The following is a 26,624-nucleotide window of genomic DNA, read 5'->3' as shown; positions in this document are numbered from 1 at the left end:
TTGCTGGCTTGTTGCTTGTGTCTGGAGAGAACTAGTTCCCCTCTCGAGGAGGAAGAAGTGGGAGAGGAGACTCTCTTGTGCTCCTGAAGGGTCAGGTGCTTACCTCTGCTCTCCCAGGGTGATGATGATGCCGGCCTGCATCCAGGGCCTGTCACTGAAAGCCATTGGGCTCTTCTGGTTCAAATCACGTGATTTCTTGTATGTGCTCTGGCCCAACTGAGGTTTCTTCAGGGCTGGTGCTTTGCTGGCCTGCTGTGAGCTCAGCTGAAAGGCCTGTTATCCAGGAGGGTTTTAACTGAGCTACAGTATCTGTGGAAAACAGTTGGCTATGTTGAGCTTTAGAATCTGGGAATAGGTTTACCCATTAGAAAAAAATGAATGTATGCACCTTTTTTTTTTTTTTTCCAAATGCATCCTATGTGTCTTTCTGTGTACATTGTTTTTGATGTAGATTCTTCAGAACTGGGTTTATTTATGTCTCTCAGCTTGGAAAGTAAAAGTATATTGTGCCTACTGTCAAAACTAAATAAATGCAAGATGAAACTTATGCTTGAATTTGTTTTTGTGAGTTTATGCTTGAACACTCATCTATGCCTTTATCCCCTTTATTCTGGTCTAAATTAACTGTATGTACTATACAAGATACATGTTCCATAAAAGGACAGAAGAGTTACTAAGGGTTTGCACCAAACTGTATTTTGAGATGATGGAATACAGTCTGTTGACATCTTACTTTTGAGAAGGGGAAAATATATATATAACAAGTATAAGCTTATATTCCAAACGTTGATCCATTTTCACACAACCATTAGTTCGTTGTAGTTGGTGCTTGCTTGAAGCTTGACAGGTACAAGGTAACTTGCCAGTTAAAGCTGAAAAGCACAATTAACCTACATTCTAGTACTTTGTACAGGTGAGCAGAGCCTTATTCCTTCCAAGAAAACCATCTCTAGTTTTGGGAGGGGGGAGGAGAGAAAAGGAGGTGTCGTCTTTGCACTTACATGCTGCTGTTGTTCTCTGTGGTTTCTTAGGGGCTCCAAACAAACAATACAACACAGTTTGATTTAGAAGCGCTCAGGTTACACAGCCTGTGGCTTCCTATGTTGGCCTTCCAACGTTTCCAGTTCATACTCCCATGAGCTTGTTAGTTACAGATTAAGCCATCTGTTGGACAACATACGCTTCTGATGATAGTTCAAAAAGACTGGTACATTTAAGGAGTAATAAAGGTTTTCATAATTTTGTAATATAATTAGTGAAAATATAAAGTAAAATTTGATCATAGCTTTCAAGGATCAAGCACTTGATTGGCTGAAAACATTGGTGATAGTAAGGCACATTAAAATTTAATTTTTAAAGTGGCAGTGTGTTGAAACCTAAAACAGTTTCACTTCTTGGCTTCAACTCTGTGGAACAAAATGGGTATGATTTCTTATTTTAAAGGGGGAGATGTTTTTAAAGGCTGAATGGGAAGTTAATACCTAGTTGCCATTTGTGTTGCAGAGACTGTAACAACAGAAAATATTTGGGGCCAAGCCATAGCAGGATAAAGCAAAGTAAAAATTCTTTGAGGCTATTCTGGAGAAGTACAGTTGGATGCAACATTTTTCTGTAACTTAAATGCATCTCTTTTTCTTTCTTTCCCAAAGCTAATCTACAGATCCACAAATTAGGTAACAGTTCTATTAGAGGAGAGGATAGCATTCCTTCGTACCTCTCTTAATGCAGATATTTTATGCAGTAGTGTTCCCACTGGGTGTCGCCGTTTCACCTGTGTATAGTCACTGCCTAGTTCCTTCCAGCTACTTCCACATTTCATGAGTATTTAGTGTAATCTGTTCTGCTTTTAAAAATAATCTAGGGCTTTACTTGCTTCTCCTGTCCCAGTCTTGTTTTGAAGTAGGTAGTGACTAGGAAGGAACGTAAAGCGCAACTGGAGGTTGATAGTTTAATAATTGTGCATAATATACATTTTGTTTGTGCAAGGCTGTTGCTTTCTGGACAATGCTAGATGCCTTGACACCTTTCAGATGTGAGGAAACTTTGTAAGTAAAAGTGGGTAACTTTGAAATCTACTGCCCAATACCTCTTTAGTGAACGGAGAGGAACTTGTTTACAAAGTGCAATAGCTCCTGGTGTTTTGTTCTTCAACCCCCCCAAGATGTATACTTAGGGTGGATTATGGTATGAATTGGTAGCAAGTTTTTCATTACTTCCTATCTGTGTGTCAGCGTTAACCAGCTTGTGCTGAGCAGACTACTGGAGATCAGTAAAACAATGGTGAGTTGCCTGTGAAACTGCAAAATTAGAAGAATAAAAATAAGTATGTCCACATGCATTCCTCTGGGTTTGGCAGGTAGGTGTCATTTCCTACCCACAGAGATCATCAGGGGCCAGCTCAGACTGCTGTGAGAGAGACTAATTAAAGCATTTGTGGTTATAATGGTAAAGTTACAATAAATACATTATTTATGCAAACACTTTATTTACTACTTTTCCCATCCCCCATGTCACTCCCTGCCCTCACTGTGGGTTGAGAATTTATTTTCAATGGTGAGAAGCACAGAGAAGTGATAGGTAAAGTAATTGGGATGATCATAGGATCACAGAATGGTTTGGGTTGGAAGGGACCTTAAAGATCATCTAATTCCAACCCCCCTGCCATGGGCAGGGACACCTTCCACTAGACCAGGTTGCTCAAAGCCCCGTCCAGCCTGGCCTTGAACACTTCCAGGGAGGGGGCAGCCACCACTTCTCTGGGCAACCTGTTCCAGTGCCTCATCACCCTCACAGTAAAGAATTTCTTCCTTATGTCTAATCTAAATCTACCCTCTTTCAGTTTAAAACCGTTACCCCTTGCCCTATCACTACACTCCCTGATAAAGAGTCCCTCCCCATCTTTCCTGTAGCCCCCTTTAAGTACTGGAAGGCCGCTATAAGGTCTCCCCAGAGCCTTCTCTTCTCCAGGCTGAACAACCCCAACTCTCTCAGCCTGTCCTCACAGGGGAGGATACTTCGGTTAAAATTTTGCCATGGTTACTGTTTTGATGTAGCTTGTTTCCTGCCTGTAGTTCAGTAGTCTTTTCTGGTATGGTAGAAAGTAACAATCACTAATATACAGTACAATGCCATAGAGAGTTTCAAAGCAGTTAGGAAGACTTTATTACATTATACATTTTGTTGCTATCAGCCTTTATTCTATCATCTGCATTTCCTTTATTCTTATTTCCACCATCTGTCTAAGAAGAATCTCCTTTTTTACATGAGCTGAATTCCCTTTTAGTTGCTTTTCTGTGGCTTCATCTACATCATTAGACAGGGCATTTGGTTAAAAACTCAATATGGTAGCAGCTCCCACTGAGAAACACCTGTGCCTAAGCAGACCTAGAGAGAGAAATATAACACATCTTTTTGAAAGTTGTCTTTGAAAATTCTTATTTTCTTTTCTCTGATTAAAAAAAAAAAAAGAAGAAAAAAAGCCTTGTTGATTAACAGCATTATGTGCTGAGGAGGGCTTTCTTGTAAACCACTTAGTTCTAATTCTGGTATAATTAAAAAAAATCCATAAAAAGAATTCTCTTAGGACTAGACTAATAGACTAAAAAATCTCAAATTCAACCTGGATTTTAATAGATTTAAAACTTGTTTCCTTGGTTTTATATATATATAAAAATGAGAAGTTGAAAAAGTCTGCTTCAAGTCTGGTAGAAAATAAATGTGTGGTATATGATACAAATGGTCTTTTGCTTTTTGGATATCTCTTTTGGTCTGGAAAATGCAAGGAGACATTTCTGAAAATCAAACTAGTCATGAAAAAGGAGTTAATGAACTAGGTGTGGCAAATTAACAATTCTGTCTTATAATAATATAAGGTATTTAAGTAATACAATAAATTCATTACTGTTTTCAGAATCTAAAAGGAAGATGGTTTATTGACAGCAGAAAAAGCATTAAAAAGCAAAGTGTATTTTTATTAAGCATACGAGTAAGGGTTAGTACATGACATACAGAATTCAAATGTGTTATTTGGCGCTATTTGTCAGAGGTGTAAAAATAAAGGGCAGCTATTCATGGGCTTCGCTGAGACTTCAGGAAGTTGGGACTCAGGTCTAAGAGCCTGTGGCAGACTCAAGCTGCCAAAATACCTGACTTCGCTCAGTTCCAGTAAGGGGGATTCAGCCTTCCCTACCTCTGTTTTTTTTTTTTTTGACAAATCTATAGCAATTTAGCCTTGGTGGGTTTGAAACAGATCCCATTTCAAGACATCAGAGATTGAATTTTGTTCAGACAGTTAGGTAGCAGGGAGACTTTCATGACAGAATCTGGTGTAAGTAAATTTGAGTGTTGTCATTGTAGTGAAGGAAGTTCAATTACAGTAATGTCTGATAATGACACGGCAGTAGGACGTTCAGATAACAGGATTGTGTCCAAAATAGGGCTTGAGGTTTTTCTTCATTATAATGTTGGTATGAAAGATAAGGAAGTAGCAAATACTTCATCTTTTAAATCCTTCATTTCAGAATTGTTTTTTCTCCGTATGTTTCCTTTAGTTCCTGTTGTTCTATTACTGTTTTTTTAAAAATCTTCTATTCCTCAACCCCTTCCGTTCCTCGGTCCCCAGAGTGTTGATAGTGCTTATGTTATTAAACTCTTCCAGGGGAATTTCTAAGCTTGAACTCAAGATGTTAATTTACCTTGTTAAAGGACATCGTTTAATATTGCAAATGTATTTACTTATAATATTTAAGCATACTTAAGATTTTGACTTGACATGTAAAGCCTGCTGGTTCATGCAAAATTTATGACAAAGATTAAAAAAGTAAGTCTTTGCTCTTACTGATCTGTAAGTAGATGATCTGAAAATTGCCTGGCTGCTTGCTGTTTGGATTTGTTAGTTGCCATTGAAGCTAATGTGCATATCTAAGGTCATTTAAGTAGCCCTGTGGTTTTTCAAAGGTAGCAGTGAACTGAGAAACACGCTGATCTTGCTGGAGTTTGGAGGTTTGGAAGTCGCATGCCTGTGGCGTAGGGTCTGGCTCAGGCAGGGATGAGATACACAGCACCTCTGCAGCTGCTGCTGTGCCCTGGAGTTTCTGCATACCTTCCCTCACACAGGAAAAAACAGAAAAAAATTAAAACTTCCAGCAAGGTATACAACAAGCTGGTAGCTGGGAGAGCTGTGGCTGAGCAGTACACTAAGTGGCTTTGCTGCAAAGAGCTCTGTGGAGACAGTGGAAGAGGCAATCTTATTTTTTTTGTTCATTCGTGGTTTTTTTATTCACCACACTTAATGGTGCTGAGAAATTTCATTGACCCAGGTTTTGCTCATTATCTTTTAAGATCAAGGTGATAATTTCACCAGTGTGACTCTTCCAGAACATTATGCAATCTGTGTGCAGTTGTCCTCTGTGTCCAGTCTTTGCTGTTAGCAGACTGTTGGGTTATACTTTTTTCATCTCTTTAGTACACCTGTAATAAAATAGTAACTGAAGGTTTTTCTTTGCATTCTGTTACTGTATGTGATTAGATCAAATTTCAGAAGATCCTCTTCTGGTTTCTGCTTATCTTCTTCCAGTCCTTGATCTTTGGACATCTTTTTCTTACTTACTTCATTCGTTTTTCCTTTTCTTGTTCTTGTCTCCACCTTTTGCCAGTGCCATTTTTCAGTTACATGGAGATCTTTGGTTTTAATCTTTTGGTTGCTTGGTTGTGTGGCCAGCTTCCTTCATATGCCACTTTGATCATCATTTATATGCATTAAACCAGGAGCCATATGTGCAGTCATGCAGATTCTGAAAGAGCCCTCTGTGAGGCTTGAGCTGAAGCGGGGCTGCTGGGTGCTTTGTTCTCCAGCAGTTCCCTGCCTACCTCAGTGGATTCCACTTCGCCACCATCTGCAGTAGAGAGAGAGCAACAGGTGGGTTGCAAAAGAAGTGAGAAACTTTGTAATTTAATGCCTAGAAACTTACTTTTACATTTCTTTCAGATAAGCATTTTTGCTGTGAAGACTCACAAAGGCAGAATTTAAATAAAATCATTCTGGACCTTATTGAAGGAAAGAGTGTGCTACCCTATCAATTGAACTAGGACCTGTATCTTCTAATAAACTCTTCCAAATTCATTTTGTTCTCTAACTAGGAAAGACCACATGATCAATTAACAGGAGGATCAGTACTGTTCAGATATTTAACTTACCCTTTTTTATGGTTGAATTTTACATGTTTTCAGATGATTATGTATTTGCCTCCCGAAAATAAATAAACCAATGTTTTGCCACTTGGAACAGTGTAAATAAAAAAAAGATTAAGAAAAATATTAATTTAGAAGTGGTTTGGGCTGTAAAAACATGTGTTTCCTGTTGTGTATTGTCCTTTCTCAAAAGCCATTTGTGCTTGTTTTCTGTAAAGATGAACAGGTGAATGGAAAAGATTTGATTTTCTTTACCACTGGCTCTAGGAACAGAACAGTTGAAATGTTGTTAAACTTCCCCCAAATCTTTGAGGCTGCACAATGTTTTCTTGACTATTAAAAAAAAAAGAATTCACCCAAATAACTGTTCAGTTCATATTAAAAGTACCTGGAAGCCTACCCAGCGGTCTCATTCTGTGTGCTGTGAGTAACATGTGAGTTGTGAGACTGGAGCTCTTGTTGTCTCACCAGCGCTGGTGAGCAGGTGCACAGCTGCTGCACCTGAGCAGGGCATTTAAATAGGAGTTCTGGTGAATTCCCACTCTGGAGACCGGTGGAGTCATGGGAGTTTAGTCAAAGTATCCTGAAGTCTTTGTGCAAGTTTTGGGTAAGCTTGGGGAGACTGGTCATTGTAAGGGGACAGATGTATTTACATGAACAATTTATGCACCAAAGGGTTCATTTTGGTGAGAATGTGCCTTGCAGCTCCCCTAGGGATTCTGCAGTACACCCTCATGCTCAGCACTGCATGTTTCAAGCTCTTGCCTTCCTAATGGAGTGAAGTCTAGAGCACCCAGCTTGCAAAAGGGATGCAGAGTCCTCCAGCCATTCAATCTCTGCATGAGTGGTATGTACCTGGGACTGGCCACTGGTGCACAGTTAGTTGTTGGTAAAGATGTGATGTGCACTTGTGGTCCTGGAGGCCTGTTGGACTGCAGCAAATTAAACCCTGAACCTTCTCTGTGCCATGCCAGACAGTGATGTAGAGACAACCTGACAGACATGGCTGCCCAGCACAGTAGTGCCTTCCCTGCTTGTTGGTGGGGCCTTTCCAAGCTTCAGGTATGGAAACTAAACTTCAGCACTAGGCCTTCAGTTTTGGTAACTTACTTTATGAAATGCTTTGAGCATTTGAGAAGTGAGCAATAAAGCTGAGCGTAGTTTCTGTGGGGAAAGGCTGCTGCATCTGACTTCCTAGCGAAGTCACTTAGAAAATCTAAAGGTGCAGTGACCTTTTAGATAAAGCAGATAATGGTGACCTGTGGGACAGGAGAAACTTAAGGTTAAGTGGAGTAGGAAGTTGGTTTGGGTGTGAGTGGCTTCAGACATGAACAGGCATGTCTGGACTCTGCATACAGGCAATGCTGTATACAGTGGCCACTATCTTTTCTCTCTGGTGCCTGAGCAGAAGGTAAGAAATTAGAAAAGGCAGCAACACATTTCTGATGCACTGAGAAGAGTCAGATTCCTCTGAGCTTGGTCCCACTGCCTTCATCACACACTGTTTCCTCCCAAACTAGCCAACCACACCAACAGCCCTGGACTAGAGAGTGAGCGAGGAGATGTTGGTCTTTGATCTGTGGTGCTGTTGGTCACTGCCTGGAGCTAACACGCTGCCCAACTCACTGTTCTGGCCATGGGGAAGTCCCCATGCTCCAGGGATCCAAATCCAGAAAGGACTTTACTTGGCCTATTGTGGTGAGGGAGGGGAGAGTAAATGTTTCACTTAGTGTGCCAGATTTTTATCCTGCCTCTGAAAGCTATTTTGTTCTTGCCATGAGCTCTTCCAGTGCTTGTGAGAAGTCTCGGGCTGGCTCATCTGAGTCTGATGGAGGTGCAAGGAATCTGCTCCATCAGCAGAGCTCAAGGGGCTAAAATGAGACTAAGGCATGTTTTGCCTTGAATGTACCTCATATCATGAGGTTGATGCACCTTGCTTCAGACAGAGGAAACTCACAAGGAAAGGTTTAAAAAGATAGGGGTGGAAAAGGAAGGATCTGAGGGTTATCCAGCTAATGATTTCTGCTCATCACCCAAGCTGTGACCATTTTTCTACCTGTATACTTTCTGCAAATACATAATAGAACATGTAAGTGTTGCTAATTGTTTTCTATTTAAAACATGGTTTATGATCAGTTACCTTGAATGAAAGCTGGTTTCATTGGCTGAAGATAAAAGTTGAGAGAATTCAATCTTTAGCCCTTTTATAGTAGCTCTAAATTATCGATGAGTCCTCCATTACTCCTCCAAACTTGTCACCTGGCTCTACTGAAACTTTCCTTGTATTGTTGTATTATGGTATCCAAAATATTATGGTTTTCCTGTGACAAACTGTGCTAGCAGAAGCGTGATGTGAACTGATACAACAATTTTCTCTTTTTTTGAAACTTAAGTGCATCTTGTGAAGCAAACTGTGGTGAGAAGCACTTGTGTATCATTTGGATATTACCTGGGTAGTGAGATCCTGATCATCTGTTGTAATTGCCTTCTTTCATAACTCTTGCAAGGGGAATAGAGAATCAACTTCCTGAACACAGTTCAGTGTGATCATACTGTTATCTAAGTTAGTATTTCTTAGAGATGGTAGCACTCTCCCCTTCCTGTCTGAATTTGTATCACTGTATTTGCTGAATATATATTCAACAAATATGTGAATATATATACACACATAAATATATATTTTGAATGTATACTCATATACATTGTGTTGCACAGACATCACATTTCAATAAGAGGGTGGTTAATTCATAGATCAGTATATAATGTAAGGAGTAGTAGAGTTAGGCAGTTCTCATGAAAAATGTTACAAATGCAAGCTGTTATTGTTTACCTAAGTATTACAGTCAAAACCGAAACGTAGCTTTTGAGATTCCTGTTTGACTGTAGGCCACAGCAGGAAGGTGAGGTTGAGTGATGCAGAAAAATCAACAGTGACAAATAACAATTAGAGAAGGAAGCTTTTCAGAAAGAGATTTGAGAAAACCTGTTTGAGGGAACAAATGAAACAAATGTCTTATGGCTATTTACTCTTGGCTCTGCTTTCATGTGTGGTTGTAGGCTAGCTAAGGGAATGAATGATGGTGAAGGTGAAAAGATTACAAGGCAAGGAGGTTACTGCCCTTTAAGAAGGCAGATGATAAAGAAGGAAGGAAAAAAAGAGCCAAGAATTAAAGATGGAGAAGGAGGAGGGACAGTAAAACTGATAAATGACAGAAGAACGTGCACCTCAAGCAGCAGCATTTGGAAATGGGACAGTAGGAAGCACGTTGTGGTGCAATTGAGATCATGAAGACAAAGAAGAGTGAGGCTTTCTTGTCTTGTAGGACTGACTAGCACCTTGAGGAAAGAAGAAATTAAGCAGGAGGGAGAGATTGTAGACTGTGATGGCAAAAATTCGTGCAGAAACCCTGGTGAGAGAGGAGGAACAGCTGTGAGCAACGGAAGGGGCAGTCCTTGAGGGAGCCAGAATGGGTACAAGAGCACCTGCATACAAGGAAAAATAGGGCTGGGAGTAGCAAAAGAGCCAGAGATCCTGAGAACATGGTTCAAAACTGCCAGGATGCAGTGAGGGCTGGCAGCTCCCTGGGGATCGGGGGCTGCAGGGACACCCCACGGGGCTGGCAGCCAGGAGCAGGCTGCCGGGTGCACTGGGACAGCCCCAGGCATCGGGCACCTCCCTGAGGACAAGGCTGAGGCTGGATGGGACATCTGCCCGTGGGTGGGGGTGGGGATCAGACACAGCCTTGAGATGGCGGGGCAGGGCCATGGTGATATGCATCGCTACAGACAGTTGTCAGAGAGTAAAATGGGGAAGGCAAGATGTGTTATTGGTGGTTGTAAAGATTCTGCTCAATACATGAAGTCAGTTAAGTGTCATAAACATCCATAGGTTTTGTTATGCTGTTGTATTTGTTGATGTATACTGCTGTCTTCAAGTATCGTTTAAAAGTGGTAAGAATGTGTAAACAATTAGAAATATGAGATAAAAAATATAGTGGTAAGATCTGTAGCTTCAGGAGCTATATACTGATCTTGCTCACCTTGCTTATCAAAAGCTGTTTCCTACCATTGCATATGATGCATAATAGTTCATCAATACAGGAAGAGAAAATAGTTTTCTGCCTAGTATTTTCTTTTTCTTTTTGGTAAATACTAATATTTCACAATTATAATAAAACGTGACACATCATCTGGAAATAAGGAGATTGTTTGAGCTTTAGTATTAAATGTTAGCCTTATTCTCTAATCATTGCATTAATACATCTCCCAGAATGCTCTTGCTCTAGCAAATTTCCATAAATGTGGTGCTTGGAAGCTGGTCATGCATTTATGTGCAGTGTGAAATTGAAGATATTCCTTTGGGCATAATTTTACTCAGAAATGTTCTAACATCATTAATAATGTATAAGTGTAACAGGTTTACATTAAAAGCAAGCCATAGACTGGGTCATTTCTAATCTGCACAATAATTCCTATGTGGCAATTAGTATTACAATATGTATGTAAAAATGGGAGGGGGGAGAATATACATGTACTGAATTTTTGAGGCTAGATAACCTTTTGATTGATGACACGACCCAGTTCAATTCTAGTTGCCTACTCTGGCATGGTATTAAAAATTGGTTTTCTGTACTAAAGCTCACATTATTCCTGTAAGAGAAAAAAAAGGGGTAATGGATATTAGATAGTGGAAAACCATATGTAAAAATTCTTACTTTAGACAAAGCCATTTTAGGTAATTGCGATTACTCACCATTGCAGATGTGACTGTCCCTTTCTGGGTCACTGTGGGCAACTTTTACCATGTATGATCAAACTCTGTAAGTGGAATGTGTATCTGAGGAGTACAAAGCGATTGTTTGTTGGTCAGCAAACATAAAAGACAGGTAGGATGTAACGAGCTCCTAGGCCAGGCATTGGTATGCATCCTGTCCCTGACAGGACACCTGAAGGGTCTTTGCTGGCCAAGCAGCTGTGAATGAGGTGGAGGAGGACCATCCTTCTCTGCTTCCCGAAACCTGTCTTCATTGCTGCCAGGTTGTTGTGTGTCACCTGCTTGATTTTCCTCTTCAGGATTTGATGCCTTTCCACGTTGGTGTTTTTCCTCTTGAACCCTTAAGGTGGTAACAAATCCAGCGTCACCCATCCTACCTTTGTTTGCAGTTTTACCTTTCTGATCTTGCACGACCATACTCTGCTTTCTGTGAGGCCTTTCTTGTAGCTTGGCAATTTCCTTAGAAGTCAGCCTGAGGCGAGGTGATGCTGCTGTGCCCTGTTAGAGCTAGACCTTGAGCGACATCAAGCTGGGCCCCCAGAGGGAGGTCACACAGCAGAAGCATTAAATGCTGAGGTCACATATTATCAGACATCAAATGAGGAACTTAAATTAATTATTCTTCAAATTTTAAGTACTATGGTTGATGATTTTGGAGTCTTATACAGCTTTAATGTTTTTTTTAAACAGTTTGCAAAAGTTTATTTTAATGCTGAACATTTGCTTTGTGGCAGTGCTTCTGTTACAACTATTTCAAGTGTTAATAATGTGTTATGAGAAATGCAGTTTGAATAGGCAGTGAACACCACTTCTGGCCTTAAATAATCAGTTCACATCTCCTGCAAATCTTTCGGAAGATTTTCCAAATACACAGCCTGCAATTGTCCTTTCTTCTGTTCTAGGTAATGGGCCCTGTCATGATCGAAGTTGTGTTTACAACCAGAGCAACATAGTAGATGGAGTTTATTGCCTCCCAATAGCACACTGGATTGAAATCTCTGGACATACTGATGAGATGAAACATACAACTGACTTCTATTTTAATATTGCAGGACATCAAGCTATCCATTATTCCAGGTAAAGGTGCAGGGCTTGACTGGTGTCAGGTATTCAAACTGAAAATCTGTATCAACATAGTGTCAGCAAACTTTGAAGTGGTGAATGGTAGTATGCATGTAACAGCAAAGTTTAACAAAGATTCAACATCCCTTTCCAATTAAATGTCACTTTTGACAATAAAAAGGAGAGATTATGAGTTCAAGATACCTGCAGCCTGCACAGGTGTGTTAAGTTGCATCACATCTGAAAATGACTAGTAGTAATTTATGGATAAATTTATGAGGAACTGTCATTTTCAAATGCTTGTCTGTCCATATACACAGGTAAATACGCATGTATGTTTGGAATTATTTTGCTGAAGAACATCTCCTGGGAAAGAAAAAGGATATATTCCATCACCAGAACTTTAGGGCCTCACGTTATGGCTCATATGTGGCAGCAACTGCCATTAATTACAGCTGTTATAGATGACTTCTGCTTCTGTGCATGCATTAAAAAAAATACTGAAACTTATACAAGTCTTAAAATGTTTGTACTTCCATGGTGTTCACTTGAGTTCACTTCACCAGTGAAGCATCCTGGCCTGAATTAGGAGACAGTAAAGCTTAAAGAGAAGAGGGCACCCACCCTTTAGGGCTGCAGATAAAGCACAGGCTGTATTTAGAGCAGCAGCCTTAGCACTGGTGGTTAACAAAGCGGCACTGAGGAATTTGGGACCACTGGTAATTTTCTCCCCATCTCTAGTCATGGTTGTGGCAGCAAGTGTGTTGATTGATAATGGTTACATGAATGCTGACGACTGTGGCATGCCACGTGCAGCTGATGTTAGTTACAGAGCAGTTAGTGATCCCAAAGGGATATGTATTTTTTTAAGAGATCAAACCACCTCGTACTTTCATTAGGTCTTAGCATTGCTTTGTGTGAATTTCTCCAGATTACCGTTTCAGCTACACCAACCTCACCGTCTTGTCTCCTTGTTCTATTCTTTTGTCTCCATCCTCCCACAGAGTGGGAAGCAGAGTTGTCTTCTCATTAGAGTTGCAGCGTATGAGGGAAAAATTTCCCTCTCTTGGTATCTTTTGGAATAGTATGGATTCATAAGCACTGTTGGGCATATGTAGGTATTCATGTGGCTCGGTACCTTTTCCCTAAGACCCCCTCGAGCTATATAATACACCTGACAGACTGTGCTGTTATCTGTATCTTAAGCATCCATTTCCAACAGCCTATCAGAGAAAAGATCTTGTTTATTACAAAGCACTGACTTGTCAATCCCAAATAATCTTTGCTTGGCAGAGAAAGTTTGTGAGAAAGAACAGCTGTCAGAAAGCAAATATCTAAGTACCAAAGGCTAACTTATCTTCCTTTCCAGAGGCAGCAGTGATCCATTTAATACTGCCTTATCTGCGTGACTGTGTTTCCAAGATTAGGTAAAAAGCTGCAGATTCCACTAAAGAATATTTGAAGAAAATTTTTTGACTTGTGTAGTCTTTTCCAGATGAGGATCTCCTCCTCCATTCTCCTCTCACACACACATACCTTCATTGCAAGGCAACCTCATATGTACATCTTCAGTAATTCTTATCTCATTTCTTTGAGATATATTAAGTGAGGATACTGCATAACAGTCCTGTTGCATAATTATTTTTAATAGTTTGAAGACATGCAGCCTTAAATGACTTTAATTATTAACAGTTGGGGGCAGATTCACCATTCCACTGGTTATAACAAAGCAGCCCAAAAATACTGGCTAATTAAGATTTTTTTTTGGCAGAACAGCTGAAGTGAGCTGATGAAAATGTATGCATTTTGTAATGGATTTGTTGATTAGAAGAGTACTATGGAGATTAATATCACCAAAAAGAAAGAAAAACCCAACACAAAACCCCCTCCCAAAACAGAAGCAAAAACCCAGTCCCTCTGCCTGTATGGTTAAAAGCTCAGTGTATGATCAAATTGTAATTATCCAACTAAGGTTACTTTTTTCCACGCTGTAACAGAAGCAGCAGAACCACGGGGAGCTTTATGAACACAAATTCTGAGCCCCATCACCAGCTGTAGAATCTTTACATAACTGTGGCAGCTTGAAAGAAGTGATTTATCAATGAAAACTTCTGATGTGAGCCGCTTCTCTATGTTGCTCCACTTAATAGGATTGCCATGCGCGAATTAGCTGGGGAGGAAAGTTTATCTCTGTCAAAATGGCCTCCCATGTGAGTCCTCGGACTGGTTTTACTTGTCCTCTGTCTAGTCACAACAATTAGAAACAGTTGATCTGAGCTTTACTGCCACCTTACTTCTTCATGAAGTATGCGCTTCAACTTTAAATGAGCTGCAGCAGGATGAGGAGAGCCTGCTTCTTGCTGTTGCCAAAGTCATTCTGAATAATGCTAAGGCTGACAGCAATGCTCTGAGGAATCAGATTTTTCTTATTCAGTATAGATGTATTTGCTCATAAATCAGTGAATTTATATTTAAACTTATATTTAGAGAACTCAATTTGTGTTGGTCATTCAGGCTGGAGAGTATATGATGTATTTTTTAAGCATAACAGGATTTGAATTCATTTTTTTAACGTGTGAAATGGAACTTGCCTGCAGCTATGGAGTCATGACTGATACCTCCATGGCATTAGTGTTCACTTGTTTTGGACATGTAATGACACATCTCACCGAAATCTGGTTCAGGAAAAAATAACAGTCCTTTTCTCTTTTGTGTTAGATATTACTGCAATAAGATGCCTTCAAATTACAGGACAGTTCACTTAGGACACAGTAATTTTCCAAAGCAAATTAGAGTTATTGTAATCTTTTCTGGGAGAAGATGACTTCAGAAAATTTGTAAATCTGGGGCATGTTAGCTCTGTTTCAGTTCCATCTGTGAAAGGTAGAAATTCCTAATTCATAGGTGTTAGATACCTTATTATTTATATAAAAAACTCTGCAATTCTCAGAAGAAAAGTATTGCATAAAAGCAAGAGAGGGAGTGACACCTGAAATTACAAAATCCTTAAATAATATGTTGGAGACAATGATGCTTGATGGTAGAATTAGGTGCTATGGGAATGAATAACTCCAAAAGGAAAATCCGTCTAGTTACAGTTTTCTATTTTCAGACTAATTTTAGTTTCCCAGATCCACTCCTGATAAGTAGTGAGTTCCCATAGTTTTTGCCTACTCATTCAAATATGATGTATGACCACCACCTCTTCGTTTTTGGATATATATTTGATGCCATCTATGGTGTCTAATTTTTGATAATACATGTTAAAATTTATTGTCTTCCTAACTGTAATTTTATTCATTGTGTGGGCTTTTTGTGGGTCATATCTCCTAAAGCTGATGAAGAAAAATATTTTTTACATGCTTTACATGTAAAATGCGGCTAAACTGGATTCTGTAAGTGAATTCCTCAGACAGCAATGATAGTTAATCTCTAACTGAAGTATTATTACAGCTGCTAAACATTTTAGAGGAAAATACACAATCAACTTTAAAAGAATGCAACGGGGGAGTCACTACATGAGAGTAGCAGTGGGTCCTGAGAACAATTTTTTTAGGTACAGTTTTTATAGCAGCTTTTTTGCACTTAGGTGTTACGGCGATTAAATATTAATATTTTATGTTTACAGAGCGGGTGGGATGCTTCTGTAACTGGATATAATCCAAGAAATTGTGAAGTTGACAAATATGTTGCTATCATCAGTGTTTATGTCCTATTTTGTTCTTTAAGACAAAACAAAGCAAAAGATAAAAAGAGAATAAACCCTTGTGCTTAGAAATACTATTTTTTTTTGTTTGTTTCTTGATGGTTGGAAATTAAACTTAATTTATGATGTAGTTTTTACAAATGCTTTGTAGATTGTTGGTAAAATGGTTTCCTTTGACACTGCCGTAGTAATGTAGGTTATAATGTAAGCCAAGTGTTAAGTGGGGATGATCAGGAGAGTCACATAAAATATGCACTCCTGATGTGTACTAAAATTTTAACGTAGATAGGTGAGTGGATGAGGAATGATGCAGGGCAAAATCCAGATGCTTCTTGTTTGCCTTCTGGAGTCACTAAAGCAGTATTCTGCTGATGAGCACTGAGTTTCCTTTTGTCCGTAGTAATTCTCCTGTGAAGAAAATGAGCATTTACTTCATTGACACGCATCTTTAATTGGGGTGGAAAACAAGAAGCTGGTTGAGTATATTTTTGCATCAGAATCACTGTAGAAGGGAAATAATGTAACTTCTGTTAACTTATCTGGGTCATACAAGGCACGGTTATTGCTATTTGAATGTTAGAACTCTGCTGGGATTGATGAATGTAAAGATAAATTTAAAAGACATCTGTGGTAGGACTCAGCTTGAGATTATGACAGCTAAATTCATGTCTGTATACAGCAATTTAACTCACTGGTGACTAGATGTATACTTTAGAGTGAATTGAAGAATTGAATTAGTCTCCAAAGTCCACTGATGATGCTGATGAGATCTCTACTGATTTATAATGAGACGTTAAACGTCCTGTCTGGTTGCTTGAATGTCGATGTCTAGCATCATTTCAGATACTCTAGAGTTTACTGTGTGGCCTCCAGCTGCTGCATGACAGGAACATGATTTCTTATAACTTGTTAGCCGTATCTGTGAGCCCCATCCAGGTGTTCCAGATGCTATAGGATGTCTCAGATGTCAGCGGGAAGCTGTACTGAGGCAATGCATTGAGCATTGCTGTCCCTGAAGACACCCATTTTTAGGTAACCCAGGCTAGGTGTGTTCATCTTGATCTTGTATTCCATCCCTAGCCTATATTAATGAATAATGTCCATCTCAGTTCAATATGAAGTTAGAATTACCTTTGAATTATGCAACTGGAAAAAATACAAGAGAGGGTGCTACAAGAGAGATTACCATAATTAACATTAAAAGCTGAGAGCTAGCCATCCCCTGTGCCTAAAGACTACTTGTGGTAACAGTATTAGAGAAAAGAATAAGAAATAATGAGCTCCAGAACAAAAGTTTTCGTTTGTATTCTAATAAAATAATCCTGATTAAAAGTACTTAACATTAATAGGAATTTGGCCTTTAATTTCAGTATTTGGGGCTCTAACTGTAGAGTTAGCTGGCCATTTTATACATTAAATAATGGAAGTATTCTAAGCCGCATTTTTTGATATGTTTATCCCATAAACTAGGACATTTGATCACTCATTTGAATTTTGTTTTATTAGATTGAGCTATAGTCTTAAACTAGTCTAAATGAGATCCATTGTTTACTCACCAATGGGAATCATCTTTTATGGAATGGTTTAAATATGAATTCTATTTTTTTGTCCCTTGTATATCTTCATTTTTTTTCTATATCACCCTCAACTGGCGCTGTGAAATGCTTTCACTAGTCTCTGCTGTGAAGAAAATGGGTTTCAAATCAGTGTAAGAAGTGGCTTTTAAGCATTTTTTGTTTAAGTTATTGAAAATTACGAGGAAGTGTGAGGAAATAGGAGCAAGAGTGAGAAGACAGATATATTAGGAGGTCAGAATTTTATCCATTTTTAAAGTCCTTATTTGTTTACATTTATTTATCTCTGTATTGGGTAAGAAATGCATTTCTCTTCCACATTTGTTGGCTATCCAACTTTGGATGGCTATCTCCTTTCATGAACTCCTGGCTCTGTGCCCTCCCTAACAGTGGCTAAGAACTTGAAAACAGATTCTGCTTTTCCAAGTTTTGTGATTTTGCATGGGCAGGATGACACTTGACTGGTCTAACCTAAGACAGGCTATTAGAGAGTTAGCTACAAAGCCCAGTCCCATGAACTGTGCACAGAAACAGTTAGGATGTGCCAGTGGTGCAGTCATAAACTGTGGTACCTGTGAAGTACTGTGGATGAACTGGATCAAGGAAACTAATTTTTCACTTTTAGTTTTTCTGAGTATTAGCAAATAGCTGTTGTCAGTACATCCCTGGTTCCCTCACCGTGACCTACCACCTGGGCACTTGAAATGGGAACTCCTGGATCTCAGCTACTCATTTCTAATCGCATTTCTTGTGAGTGCCATAGTAACAAGCAAAATCTGGCATTTAAATGGGTGATGTAAATTTTCCTAGAGGAAAAAGTCATGGAACTTTTAGATTAAAGATTTTTACATAACTGTTATCAGTGTTTGAATTCCCAATACTACTTCTACCTACAATGACTGGTGTGATAAATCTGATGAATGGCTACTAGCCAGCATCCTGCCAGGTTTGTTGTGTACTGTAGTGGCTGAGGGACACAAAATACTCTACATTGGGATGACGCTGTTGAAGTAATGGCTGATGAATGGTAAATTATCTCTGTAAATATGATAAAATTGGAGGAGGGAATGATTTTGGCAGCAAACTAGACTGAAAACTAGAAAAGTTGTGAACTATTAATATTTTTGTGTCAGCAATTTTTTAAATGGCAGGCTTCATTAATATTCACCAGCTTTTTGGAAGTGCTTTCTTCCCTTTTTTATAAAGCCACAATGTATGTTGTCAGCATTATTGATAAATTAATAATTTTGAACTGTTTATATAGTCTAAACAGCATAACATTTTAGAAGTGATTTAGTGTGGAATTTTACATTGCTTTAAGTTACAGAGCAATTAGAATAATTCTTGGTAGTCAATAAGGGCAAATCACACTGATAGGTGGATTTCACTTTTGAAACAATATATTTCTAATGAAACACAGAATATTTTCACAGTTTGGAAATTACTGAATCCCCCAGAGTAATGCCTAGCACTCATCTGTACTAGAAAGAAATGGCTTCCATGGCACCTTAATTATGTCCTGTTTGCCTTTGTTATACTCATTATGAAGGAAGCAGGGTTGTGAAGTTCTTTCTGTTCCCTATCCCTGCAAAGAAGGATAAAGGAAATCTTCTGGATGTTACACATCTGAAAAAGGTTTTTCTCCCCTAATCACAGTCTGAATCATATTCGGACGTAATGTCAAGGCTTTTGGCTCAGCTGAGGAAGAACCAGTTGGCTTCCCTAAACTCTGATGGTGAGGGAAGTGGTATGGATATGCAATAGCTTCCTGACAGTGTTGCTAAAACCCCCAAACAGTAATCCCGCTTAGGCAAAAGAGAGCTTTTGCATCAACAAAGCTCTTAATGAACTTCCATCTCAGAAGTTAATATGATTTTGTCTGTTGCAGGTCTGGGCTGGGCTTTATGGGGTCTGCACAGTGCCACTGCTGGACTGGCAGCGTGTGTGTGGCCACAGGAGGAGGAATGGGACCACAGCAAGAGTCCCGGTGCTTGTAACGCCACATCGGCACAAAGCTCTGCAAGGCGGCAATTATTAGATGTGTCATTCCTCTGGAAAAGGAATAATTTGTATGTATAAATTATACATATGAAGTACATTGAGCATGGCTCAATTTGGCAAATTTAAAAAATTTTTGAAAATCATTAAAAAAACCTGGCAGAATGTGCATAGCTGAGTTGGATCAAGTGCTGTGAGATGGCAGAGGGAGAGAGAGCTGCAAAGACTGGCTGCTGCTTCGTGGCAGCAACCGGCTTCCATTCACATACCAGGAACTGGTGGCTTGCAAGGTGCTTTAGAAGAAAACCTGAAATGAGGGTTCAACTAGAAAGAGATAGTAATTTAACCAAGTAATTTCCAATCAGGGAGCGGGCAACAGGATACAACAAGCTAAAAGGGAGCTTAGCATGCTGTCTGGATAGTCTTGTGAGTTTTATCTGGACTTTTTTTCTGGATTTTTCTTTACCATTCTGCCATTCATATGTGGCATATGGAATTGACATTTGATTGAGAATTATTTATTTAGGGGATGATTGTTTAGGAATGAGTATTTCATTAATAAAATGACAGCAAGCAGAGACTGGCTGTTGATGCCAAGATGAACGCTTTTCATTAGCTGGCTGGTAATGGGCAATATTTGCTTAACACCACTGTTGCTCTTTAAAATGGATCTTTTCTTAGGTGTGTTGCTGCACAAAATGATTTCCTTACTTCTTAAGAAAAGCTTACAGTTATGTGTCATTCTGGGAGCAAAAACCAGAGGAAGACTGGGAACCCTCCATGAAAAAACCTTGAAGAGTAAACATACTAATTTGTTCTGTTTTTCTCTGTGGGATAGAACAGGCAAATGTTGATAGTCTAGTAAATATGAATTTTGTCTGGGGTATCACTGTTAGGGAGCAAAAACTATTGTTGCTTTGAATTTCTCTTTCTGTTTTACTGGGCCTCCCTGTCCCTTATCTGTATTTCTTCTGGAGGTCTTCAGCCCTTTTTCCTGCCTCTTTACTCTTTAACATTCAGGCCATCAGCGAGGGAGTAAAGTTCTGTCTCCATTGGAAAGCAATTTGCTGGTGTTGCCGGCTGTGAATGAAATTGACTGAGATTGTGAAATCCTGGGCAATTTAGCTCACAGCCAGGATGATGTGGAAGGCGCAGCATCACTCTTTCACCAAAGATGATGTTCCAGTTGTCTCACAGATATTTATTTCCTCTTAGCTTTTACATGCATTTACTAGGTGCCCTGTAATCCCTGGCACCTTAGTATAGTTTATCTAAAGATAACAGAAGCTCTTTTTCAAAAGCAGAGATTGTGTACTCAACCTTATTGCTGTTTAGTTTACCGGGGGGAACCAATTCAGGTATTTGGTTGTTATCAGAAGAGTTTCACTAAGAGAACTCCATAATTTACAACTGTTGAACCAGGAACTTGTGTTTGCAGTGTAGACCACTCTGTCTACCCTTCCCATGGTTTTTTGCAGGCACATCTACTAGGGCAGGTTAACCCAGCCAGCCTGCAGCTGACTCTTACAGAAAAAAAAGCCTCAAAATGAGAAAGTCTTCAGTCCCCAAATGTGAAAGGTGGCACCATCAGATAGTTTATTGCCACCAGCTGGTTTGGTGTTTGCTTGTTCAGTGTATACTGTATTTCTGAAACAGGTAACCTGTAAGAAAAATCTGAAATAAACAGTTGCATAGTTGTTTCAACTCAAATGAAATGAGAAGAGTGTAAAAGATACTTAATTTAAAACAGTATCAAGCTGAAGCAATTGTTATGAATTCTACCTCTATCCTCAATAATTTTTATAAATGCTGAGAGGTATAAATGCCAGTTTTCTTTCTGAAATGCTCTAGATATATACAGGATAATTTAAAAAAAGATCCTCCATGTAAAAATATGGAGAATCCTATTTAAAGGATAAAAAATGATTTATTAGAAAGGAAACTTGAATGTAGCTCTAGTGTCTTTGAATTTTGTCTCAGAAACATAAGTATTTTATTTCCCAAAAGTAGATAGATATGATCAAACTACCGCTGTATTTTCCCATATATAATTTTTTCTCTGCAAGAAAAAACAAAAAACAAAGACATGAACTGTGTTTGTCTTCCCAGGGAACATATTAAGAGTCTGAACTGAAAATCTCTTGTTCCCTCCTTTAAGACTTGTACTTTGGGAAATTAAATTTCAGAGAGTCAGGTACATAATCCCTGCAATTGTTCAGAAGTTTAATGTATGTCCTCTTGTGAACTATGATAAAAATTGAGTCAAATGTCATAGACATTGCCAAGTTATAAGAAACATGGATTTCCTCTTTATTGGTTCAATAGACACCATGCTTTGTAAGTTTAAATGAAACTTCTTTTTTCTTTGATATGAAAATACCTCATGATAGAAAAAATAGGATTTTAAGCATGCGAGAAGAGGAAGAAGGGGAAATACGCATTTCAGTTTTAATACAGGGACAGGAAAATGTGGAATATAAATAAAGTCAGTAATGAAGTAGAAGCTTGCTTGCTTTCTTCCTTTCTCTATCTCTCTATCTCTCTATCTCTCTATCTCTCTATCTCTCTACCTACCTACCTACCTACCTACCTACCTACAACTTCAAGTAATTGGGTGAAGAGCAGCAGGAATAGGATGGTAGCATTCATGCAGAAAGTCCATTCATCAGCTGTGGGCCAGCAGCAAGACTCTCTGTGGCTCTGTCTTTCAGTTCAGGGACTGGATGCTAGGCACTAGTATATACGTGCAGATGTTGGTGGGCTTACAGAGCCTTTTTTTTTAAAAAAATATTTTTTTAGTTTATCTAGCTTCTCCAGGACTGCCTTTTCAAAACTCGTCAGAACAGTTATATCCAGTGCCTTCACTTTCCCAAGCTGAAGATCTGATAAGGAGGATATGCAGCTTCCCTAATAAAATAATATTTTAGTGTTCCTTCTTTCTGCAGTCCAGCTGCCAGTTCGAAGGGTTGGCTGTGCAGAGACCACTCCTAAACACAGCATTAACTACTGCTTTTGCTGCAGCAGACTGAATTGCTCAGCTTCCTGTAATACTGAGCTGCTTCGATCTGTGAGATGAAAGGAGGAAAAAGCTTCTCAAATGTATTTGCGGTCTAGGTACTAAGGGTATCCAGTATGAGTATTGTTTTACAAATTCACAAAGTCAAGCTTCAGCCAAGAATGTAAACACATTTACATAAACTTTAGTAACAGTAGATTAATACATTTGTTCAAATGCCTGCAATGTTACTTTCTAAGCAGGTGAAATGATATTACTAGGAAAAGAAAGAAATCTGAAAAAAAAAAGCAGTCATAAAAGATAGACAACCCTTGGTAATTCTTATCAGTCTTTGGGCACCAATAAAACCTGCAGGATTGCTCGTTCATTAAATTTAAGTCAAATGATTTTTTCCCTTTGGACATCCAAGATGTCTTCAAGAGATCCCACTATACTTTGCTGTTTTGTGTTAAGAAGACTTACATAGGGCCTTCTGGGGCCTCTCAGTAGCTCTGTTACAATCTCAGCCTCAGCATTCAAGGTTGGCGACCCATCCACCAGGGTTATTAATTTTATGTTTATAATCTAGTAACCAGGTGTGTTAGCTAAAATGAAGTTTTCTGACAATTTTATTATGGTAGCACCATGCAGCTGTTGTCCCTTTGATCTGAGTTTGTTGTGGGAACATGTTATTATATAAAGTTGTTATATAAAGTACATAAATATTTTAGATATTTATGTAGCTGACTGTGGTCATGCATTGATTCATTTTTTCTCAATATTTCTAGGATGTTGACCCCCAGGCTGTGGTACTCTGAAATGTGTCCATCCCTCTTTAAAATTATTATAAATGGAGTGATGCGAGTTTAGAAATTCTGGATAAATATCGTAACTGGAATGAACACAGATACAGACCCTGTCAAGACTGTTGAGTTTGAATGGTACCACAAGGGATGGATGTGCTTCTTCCTCTGACTGTTGCCGTTCTGAGGGGCATTTTGTATGTGTGCATATGCTGCGAGGCCACCTTGCAATAACCTGTGCTTTGCAATTATGTAATTTTCATGAATATGTGCTTGTTTCTGAAACATTGGAAAGCATTTCCATTGGATCTGAAATGCTGCATTTTGAAAAGTGGACTTATCTTTTATTATTTTTGCAGTCTAGATTTCTAAGCAGCTGCTAGTAAGTAAACTCTGAAAGAAGACAAAATATATTTTTACCAACGATTCCTGAAATTTCTCAGGGACTAACTTAAAGTATATCTGTAGCAGTTTAAGTCAATTTTGTTAAAATGCTCTAACTTAAAGGTGCCAGCAGTGGCATCATTCCCATTGCTAAGCATTAACATCAGAAATTCTCATTCCTAATGCCAAGATATTCATGGCTCATTACGATCTGGCTTAGTTTAGCAGCCTGTTGTTCTTGTGTTTCTGAGTATTTGTTCTAATTCAAAACAAATGGGAATGTTGGCAACCTAACGGAGACATATGTAGGAAGTAACCATTGGCAACCATGGTTGCATGAGACAGGATTCTATAATTGGAGTATTTAAGTATTAGTCCTCACAAGCCAATGGAGGAGTCCTTTCCAGGTTGTTCAGTACAAGCCTTGGAACCTGATTCTCTTCTCCGGCTGTATTTTTGTAATTGGCACATCATTTGCTTCAGATAATGTTTATACAAATGGAAGTATAAAAAGAGTCATTCCTTACAAAGGCAAATCCTGCTTTCTACTGCATGCAGTGTGCTCCTTGAGCAACAGTAGAAACCTTGTGTGTATGTTTGAAAATAAAGTCTGATGAAATCCTACAAGGCATGTGTGTGCTTATGAATGATTGCTTTCTTATCTTCACAGTAGAAATATATATTGAAGTATGACATAAGATATTTCACCTTGAATACAGGGAGGATAAAATTTTATCTTTCACAATTTAGTTTTGGCCATGTATGTAAAGTCTTGTGTGACCAAGTTATTTTAGATCATATCTAGAGTAGAGATAAAATAGATTATTAAAAAAAAAAGTATAAGATATAAATTCATTGGCTTTGAGCTTTTTAATGGAGTGAGGTGAATGAGAGAGGAGAAGAGCTCATAGTGTGTTTTTTTTCCCTGTGTAGATTCAAACGTACTGCAAGCTCAACAAGAGCAATTCCACTGAATTTATTGGAGCATGCGCACTTATCCTAGAGACAAAATTAGATAAATTTGATCTGTTGTTGGGTCAGAAGAACAAAGATGATTTACAATTCCTTTTGCACTTCCATTTCCCAAGGAGGAACAGTCTGGAACATGTTCCTGGCATAGAAGAAGATCAGCTGTATCAGGCTGGTATATCTCATCTATCAGTAATTGACCTTTGAGGTAATGGTGCAATCCCTGTTAATGGGGATACACTGCCTCTTTTGTGTTGCCTTCTTCCCAGGAACTTTGTGGTCAGTAGATATCCCACAAGAAAAATCCCCAAGGTTTCTTGTTAGGAGAACTTTACATTGTCTTTGCATCACGGGAGGAATGGGAATAACAAATTTGGTTTTGCAAACCCATTTAAAATACAAAATGATGTTAACAGTCTTTTTTGTTTCTATGTCAGGGGTTCCCTGACAGAAGACACGCCTTCATCACAAACTGCGGTGAAAAGCAGAGATGCCTGAGCCAACTTGGAATGAATGATGGCATTTTCCACAGGCTGTGTAGCTTTTATGACACTGGAGTTGGAGCAAAATAAATTGGCTTGCAAGGAACTTTTTGCTACCATAGCTTGACTACTTTTGGTGTCTGAGTTAGCACAGTTAAATGAAGACTGAGAAAGAGGATATATTACTATTTGTAAAAGATATTCAGGAATTAGTAAGAAGGAGGAAGAAGAATTATTGAAATTGAACCTGCTTTAAGATCAAATGGATATTAATTGCTTCTGAATTAATTTAGAGTGTAAAATAGAACAAGGTTTCTGACATCAAAGGAATGATGTCTAAATTCTGGCATGACCTTTCAAATAGGGCAGGGAGGAGAAGGAACCTAAATTATTTCAAGATGGAGCTTGATAAATTAATATAGGTAGTGATCCCAGAGATGGAAATTAAAGTTTATGATTATAGTATCATAGATCAGAGGCTCAAAGAGACCTCAGAAAGCATCCAGTCCATTTACTTGCTCTAACGTAGTCTCAATTACATTTAAATCATTCCAGGTTTGTCCAGCCTGATCTTAAATATGATCTCATCTCAGTGATGAGACTCTACAGCCCTGTTACTCTTCCATTCAATTACCTCACTATTCCTACCACTAAAAAACTTTCCTAATCTCAATTTAAGTCTTCCTAGTGCAATTTAAATTAATTTCTTCTTATCCTTTCCTCAGCTGACTTGGAGAACAAATTAGTATCCTGCCCCTTTATAGCCATCTCTTATATGCTTGGAAACTCCTATCCTTTTTCCCAGAATCACAGAGAGATTGAGGTTGGAACATCTCAGTTTTTTCATTTTGATATTAACCCTCAGTTCTTTCAGCCTTTTCTCTGAAAACTTGTCTTCTAGATCTCTGATTGTTCTGATACTCTCTTCTGGGCTCTTCAGGGGTTTCTCTTTCTTCTTCCCATTCTTCCTGATGACAGTCTATGAGTACTGAATACAGTAAAAGGATTATTTTTGACTCTCAGGCATAGTGCTACTGCTTATTTATCCATTATTGTAATTTTTGCAGTGTGGGATGTGGTTTACTTCCCAGTTGTCTAGGTGTTTTCATCAAATACGTTCCCTGCTGTGGCAGGATGTAAGATGTTAGAAATGCCCTTGATCTCTGCAGCTGTCCTTATGAGATGTTTTAGTGAATTTCTTCTAATAAAGCTCTTATGCTCTTTGTAAGGGAATGTTTGAGGTTGCTCTGGAAGGGAAAAATGGGCTATAAACATAAAGCTTTGTGGATCTATCTACACTAAACTTCTCTTAAGTGATTGACTTTAATTCTACTCACGTGGATCCTTCTTATCCTGTATCCCTGGTGCAGAGTCCACCAGAAGGTTATGAATGAGAAGGAAAGCTGTGCTGTGCTTAGGCATTAACATCGTTGCTCCGTGTCTCATAACCCAAAGAGTGCACCATACCACCTGCTGTAAATGCAGATTGGTGGGTGAAGAGGGGATGACAACCAAGCCCTTTTGTGCCATCAATCTGATGCTGTGGAAATCTCCTCCTAGGACAACAGAACCTGATGGCACTGTACCACTGGAACTGCTTTGTAGCTGAATGTCTGGGTAACCTTGTATTTTACTTACAGGTTTGATATTTTTCTTACCTGTTTTCATTTTAGCACAATGTAAGCTTG

General features: G+C 38.8%; 1 protein-coding gene across 10 annotated transcripts in view; it reads left to right on the top strand.

The window, feature by feature from the left end:
• The window catches only part of EPM2A (EPM2A glucan phosphatase, laforin), a 42,039-nt gene that overhangs the window by 3,502 nt on the left and 11,913 nt on the right, over positions 1 to 26,624 (top strand). For all 10 annotated transcript variants that reach the window (XM_074818687.1, XM_074818677.1, XM_074818686.1 and 7 more), the window contains one exon: positions 11,866 to 12,040. In XM_074818687.1, the coding sequence (XP_074674788.1) occupies positions 11,866 to 12,040 (175 nt within the window). The remainder of the gene's footprint in view (positions 1 to 11,865; positions 12,041 to 26,624) is intronic.

Source organism: Strix aluco, chromosome 3 (assembly GCF_031877795.1).
Source record: "Strix aluco isolate bStrAlu1 chromosome 3, bStrAlu1.hap1, whole genome shotgun sequence".
Lineage (NCBI taxonomy): Eukaryota > Metazoa > Chordata > Aves > Strigiformes > Strigidae > Strix > Strix aluco.
Note: the sequence above shows the minus strand (reverse complement) of the source record. Positions and strands in the feature narration are given on the sequence as shown.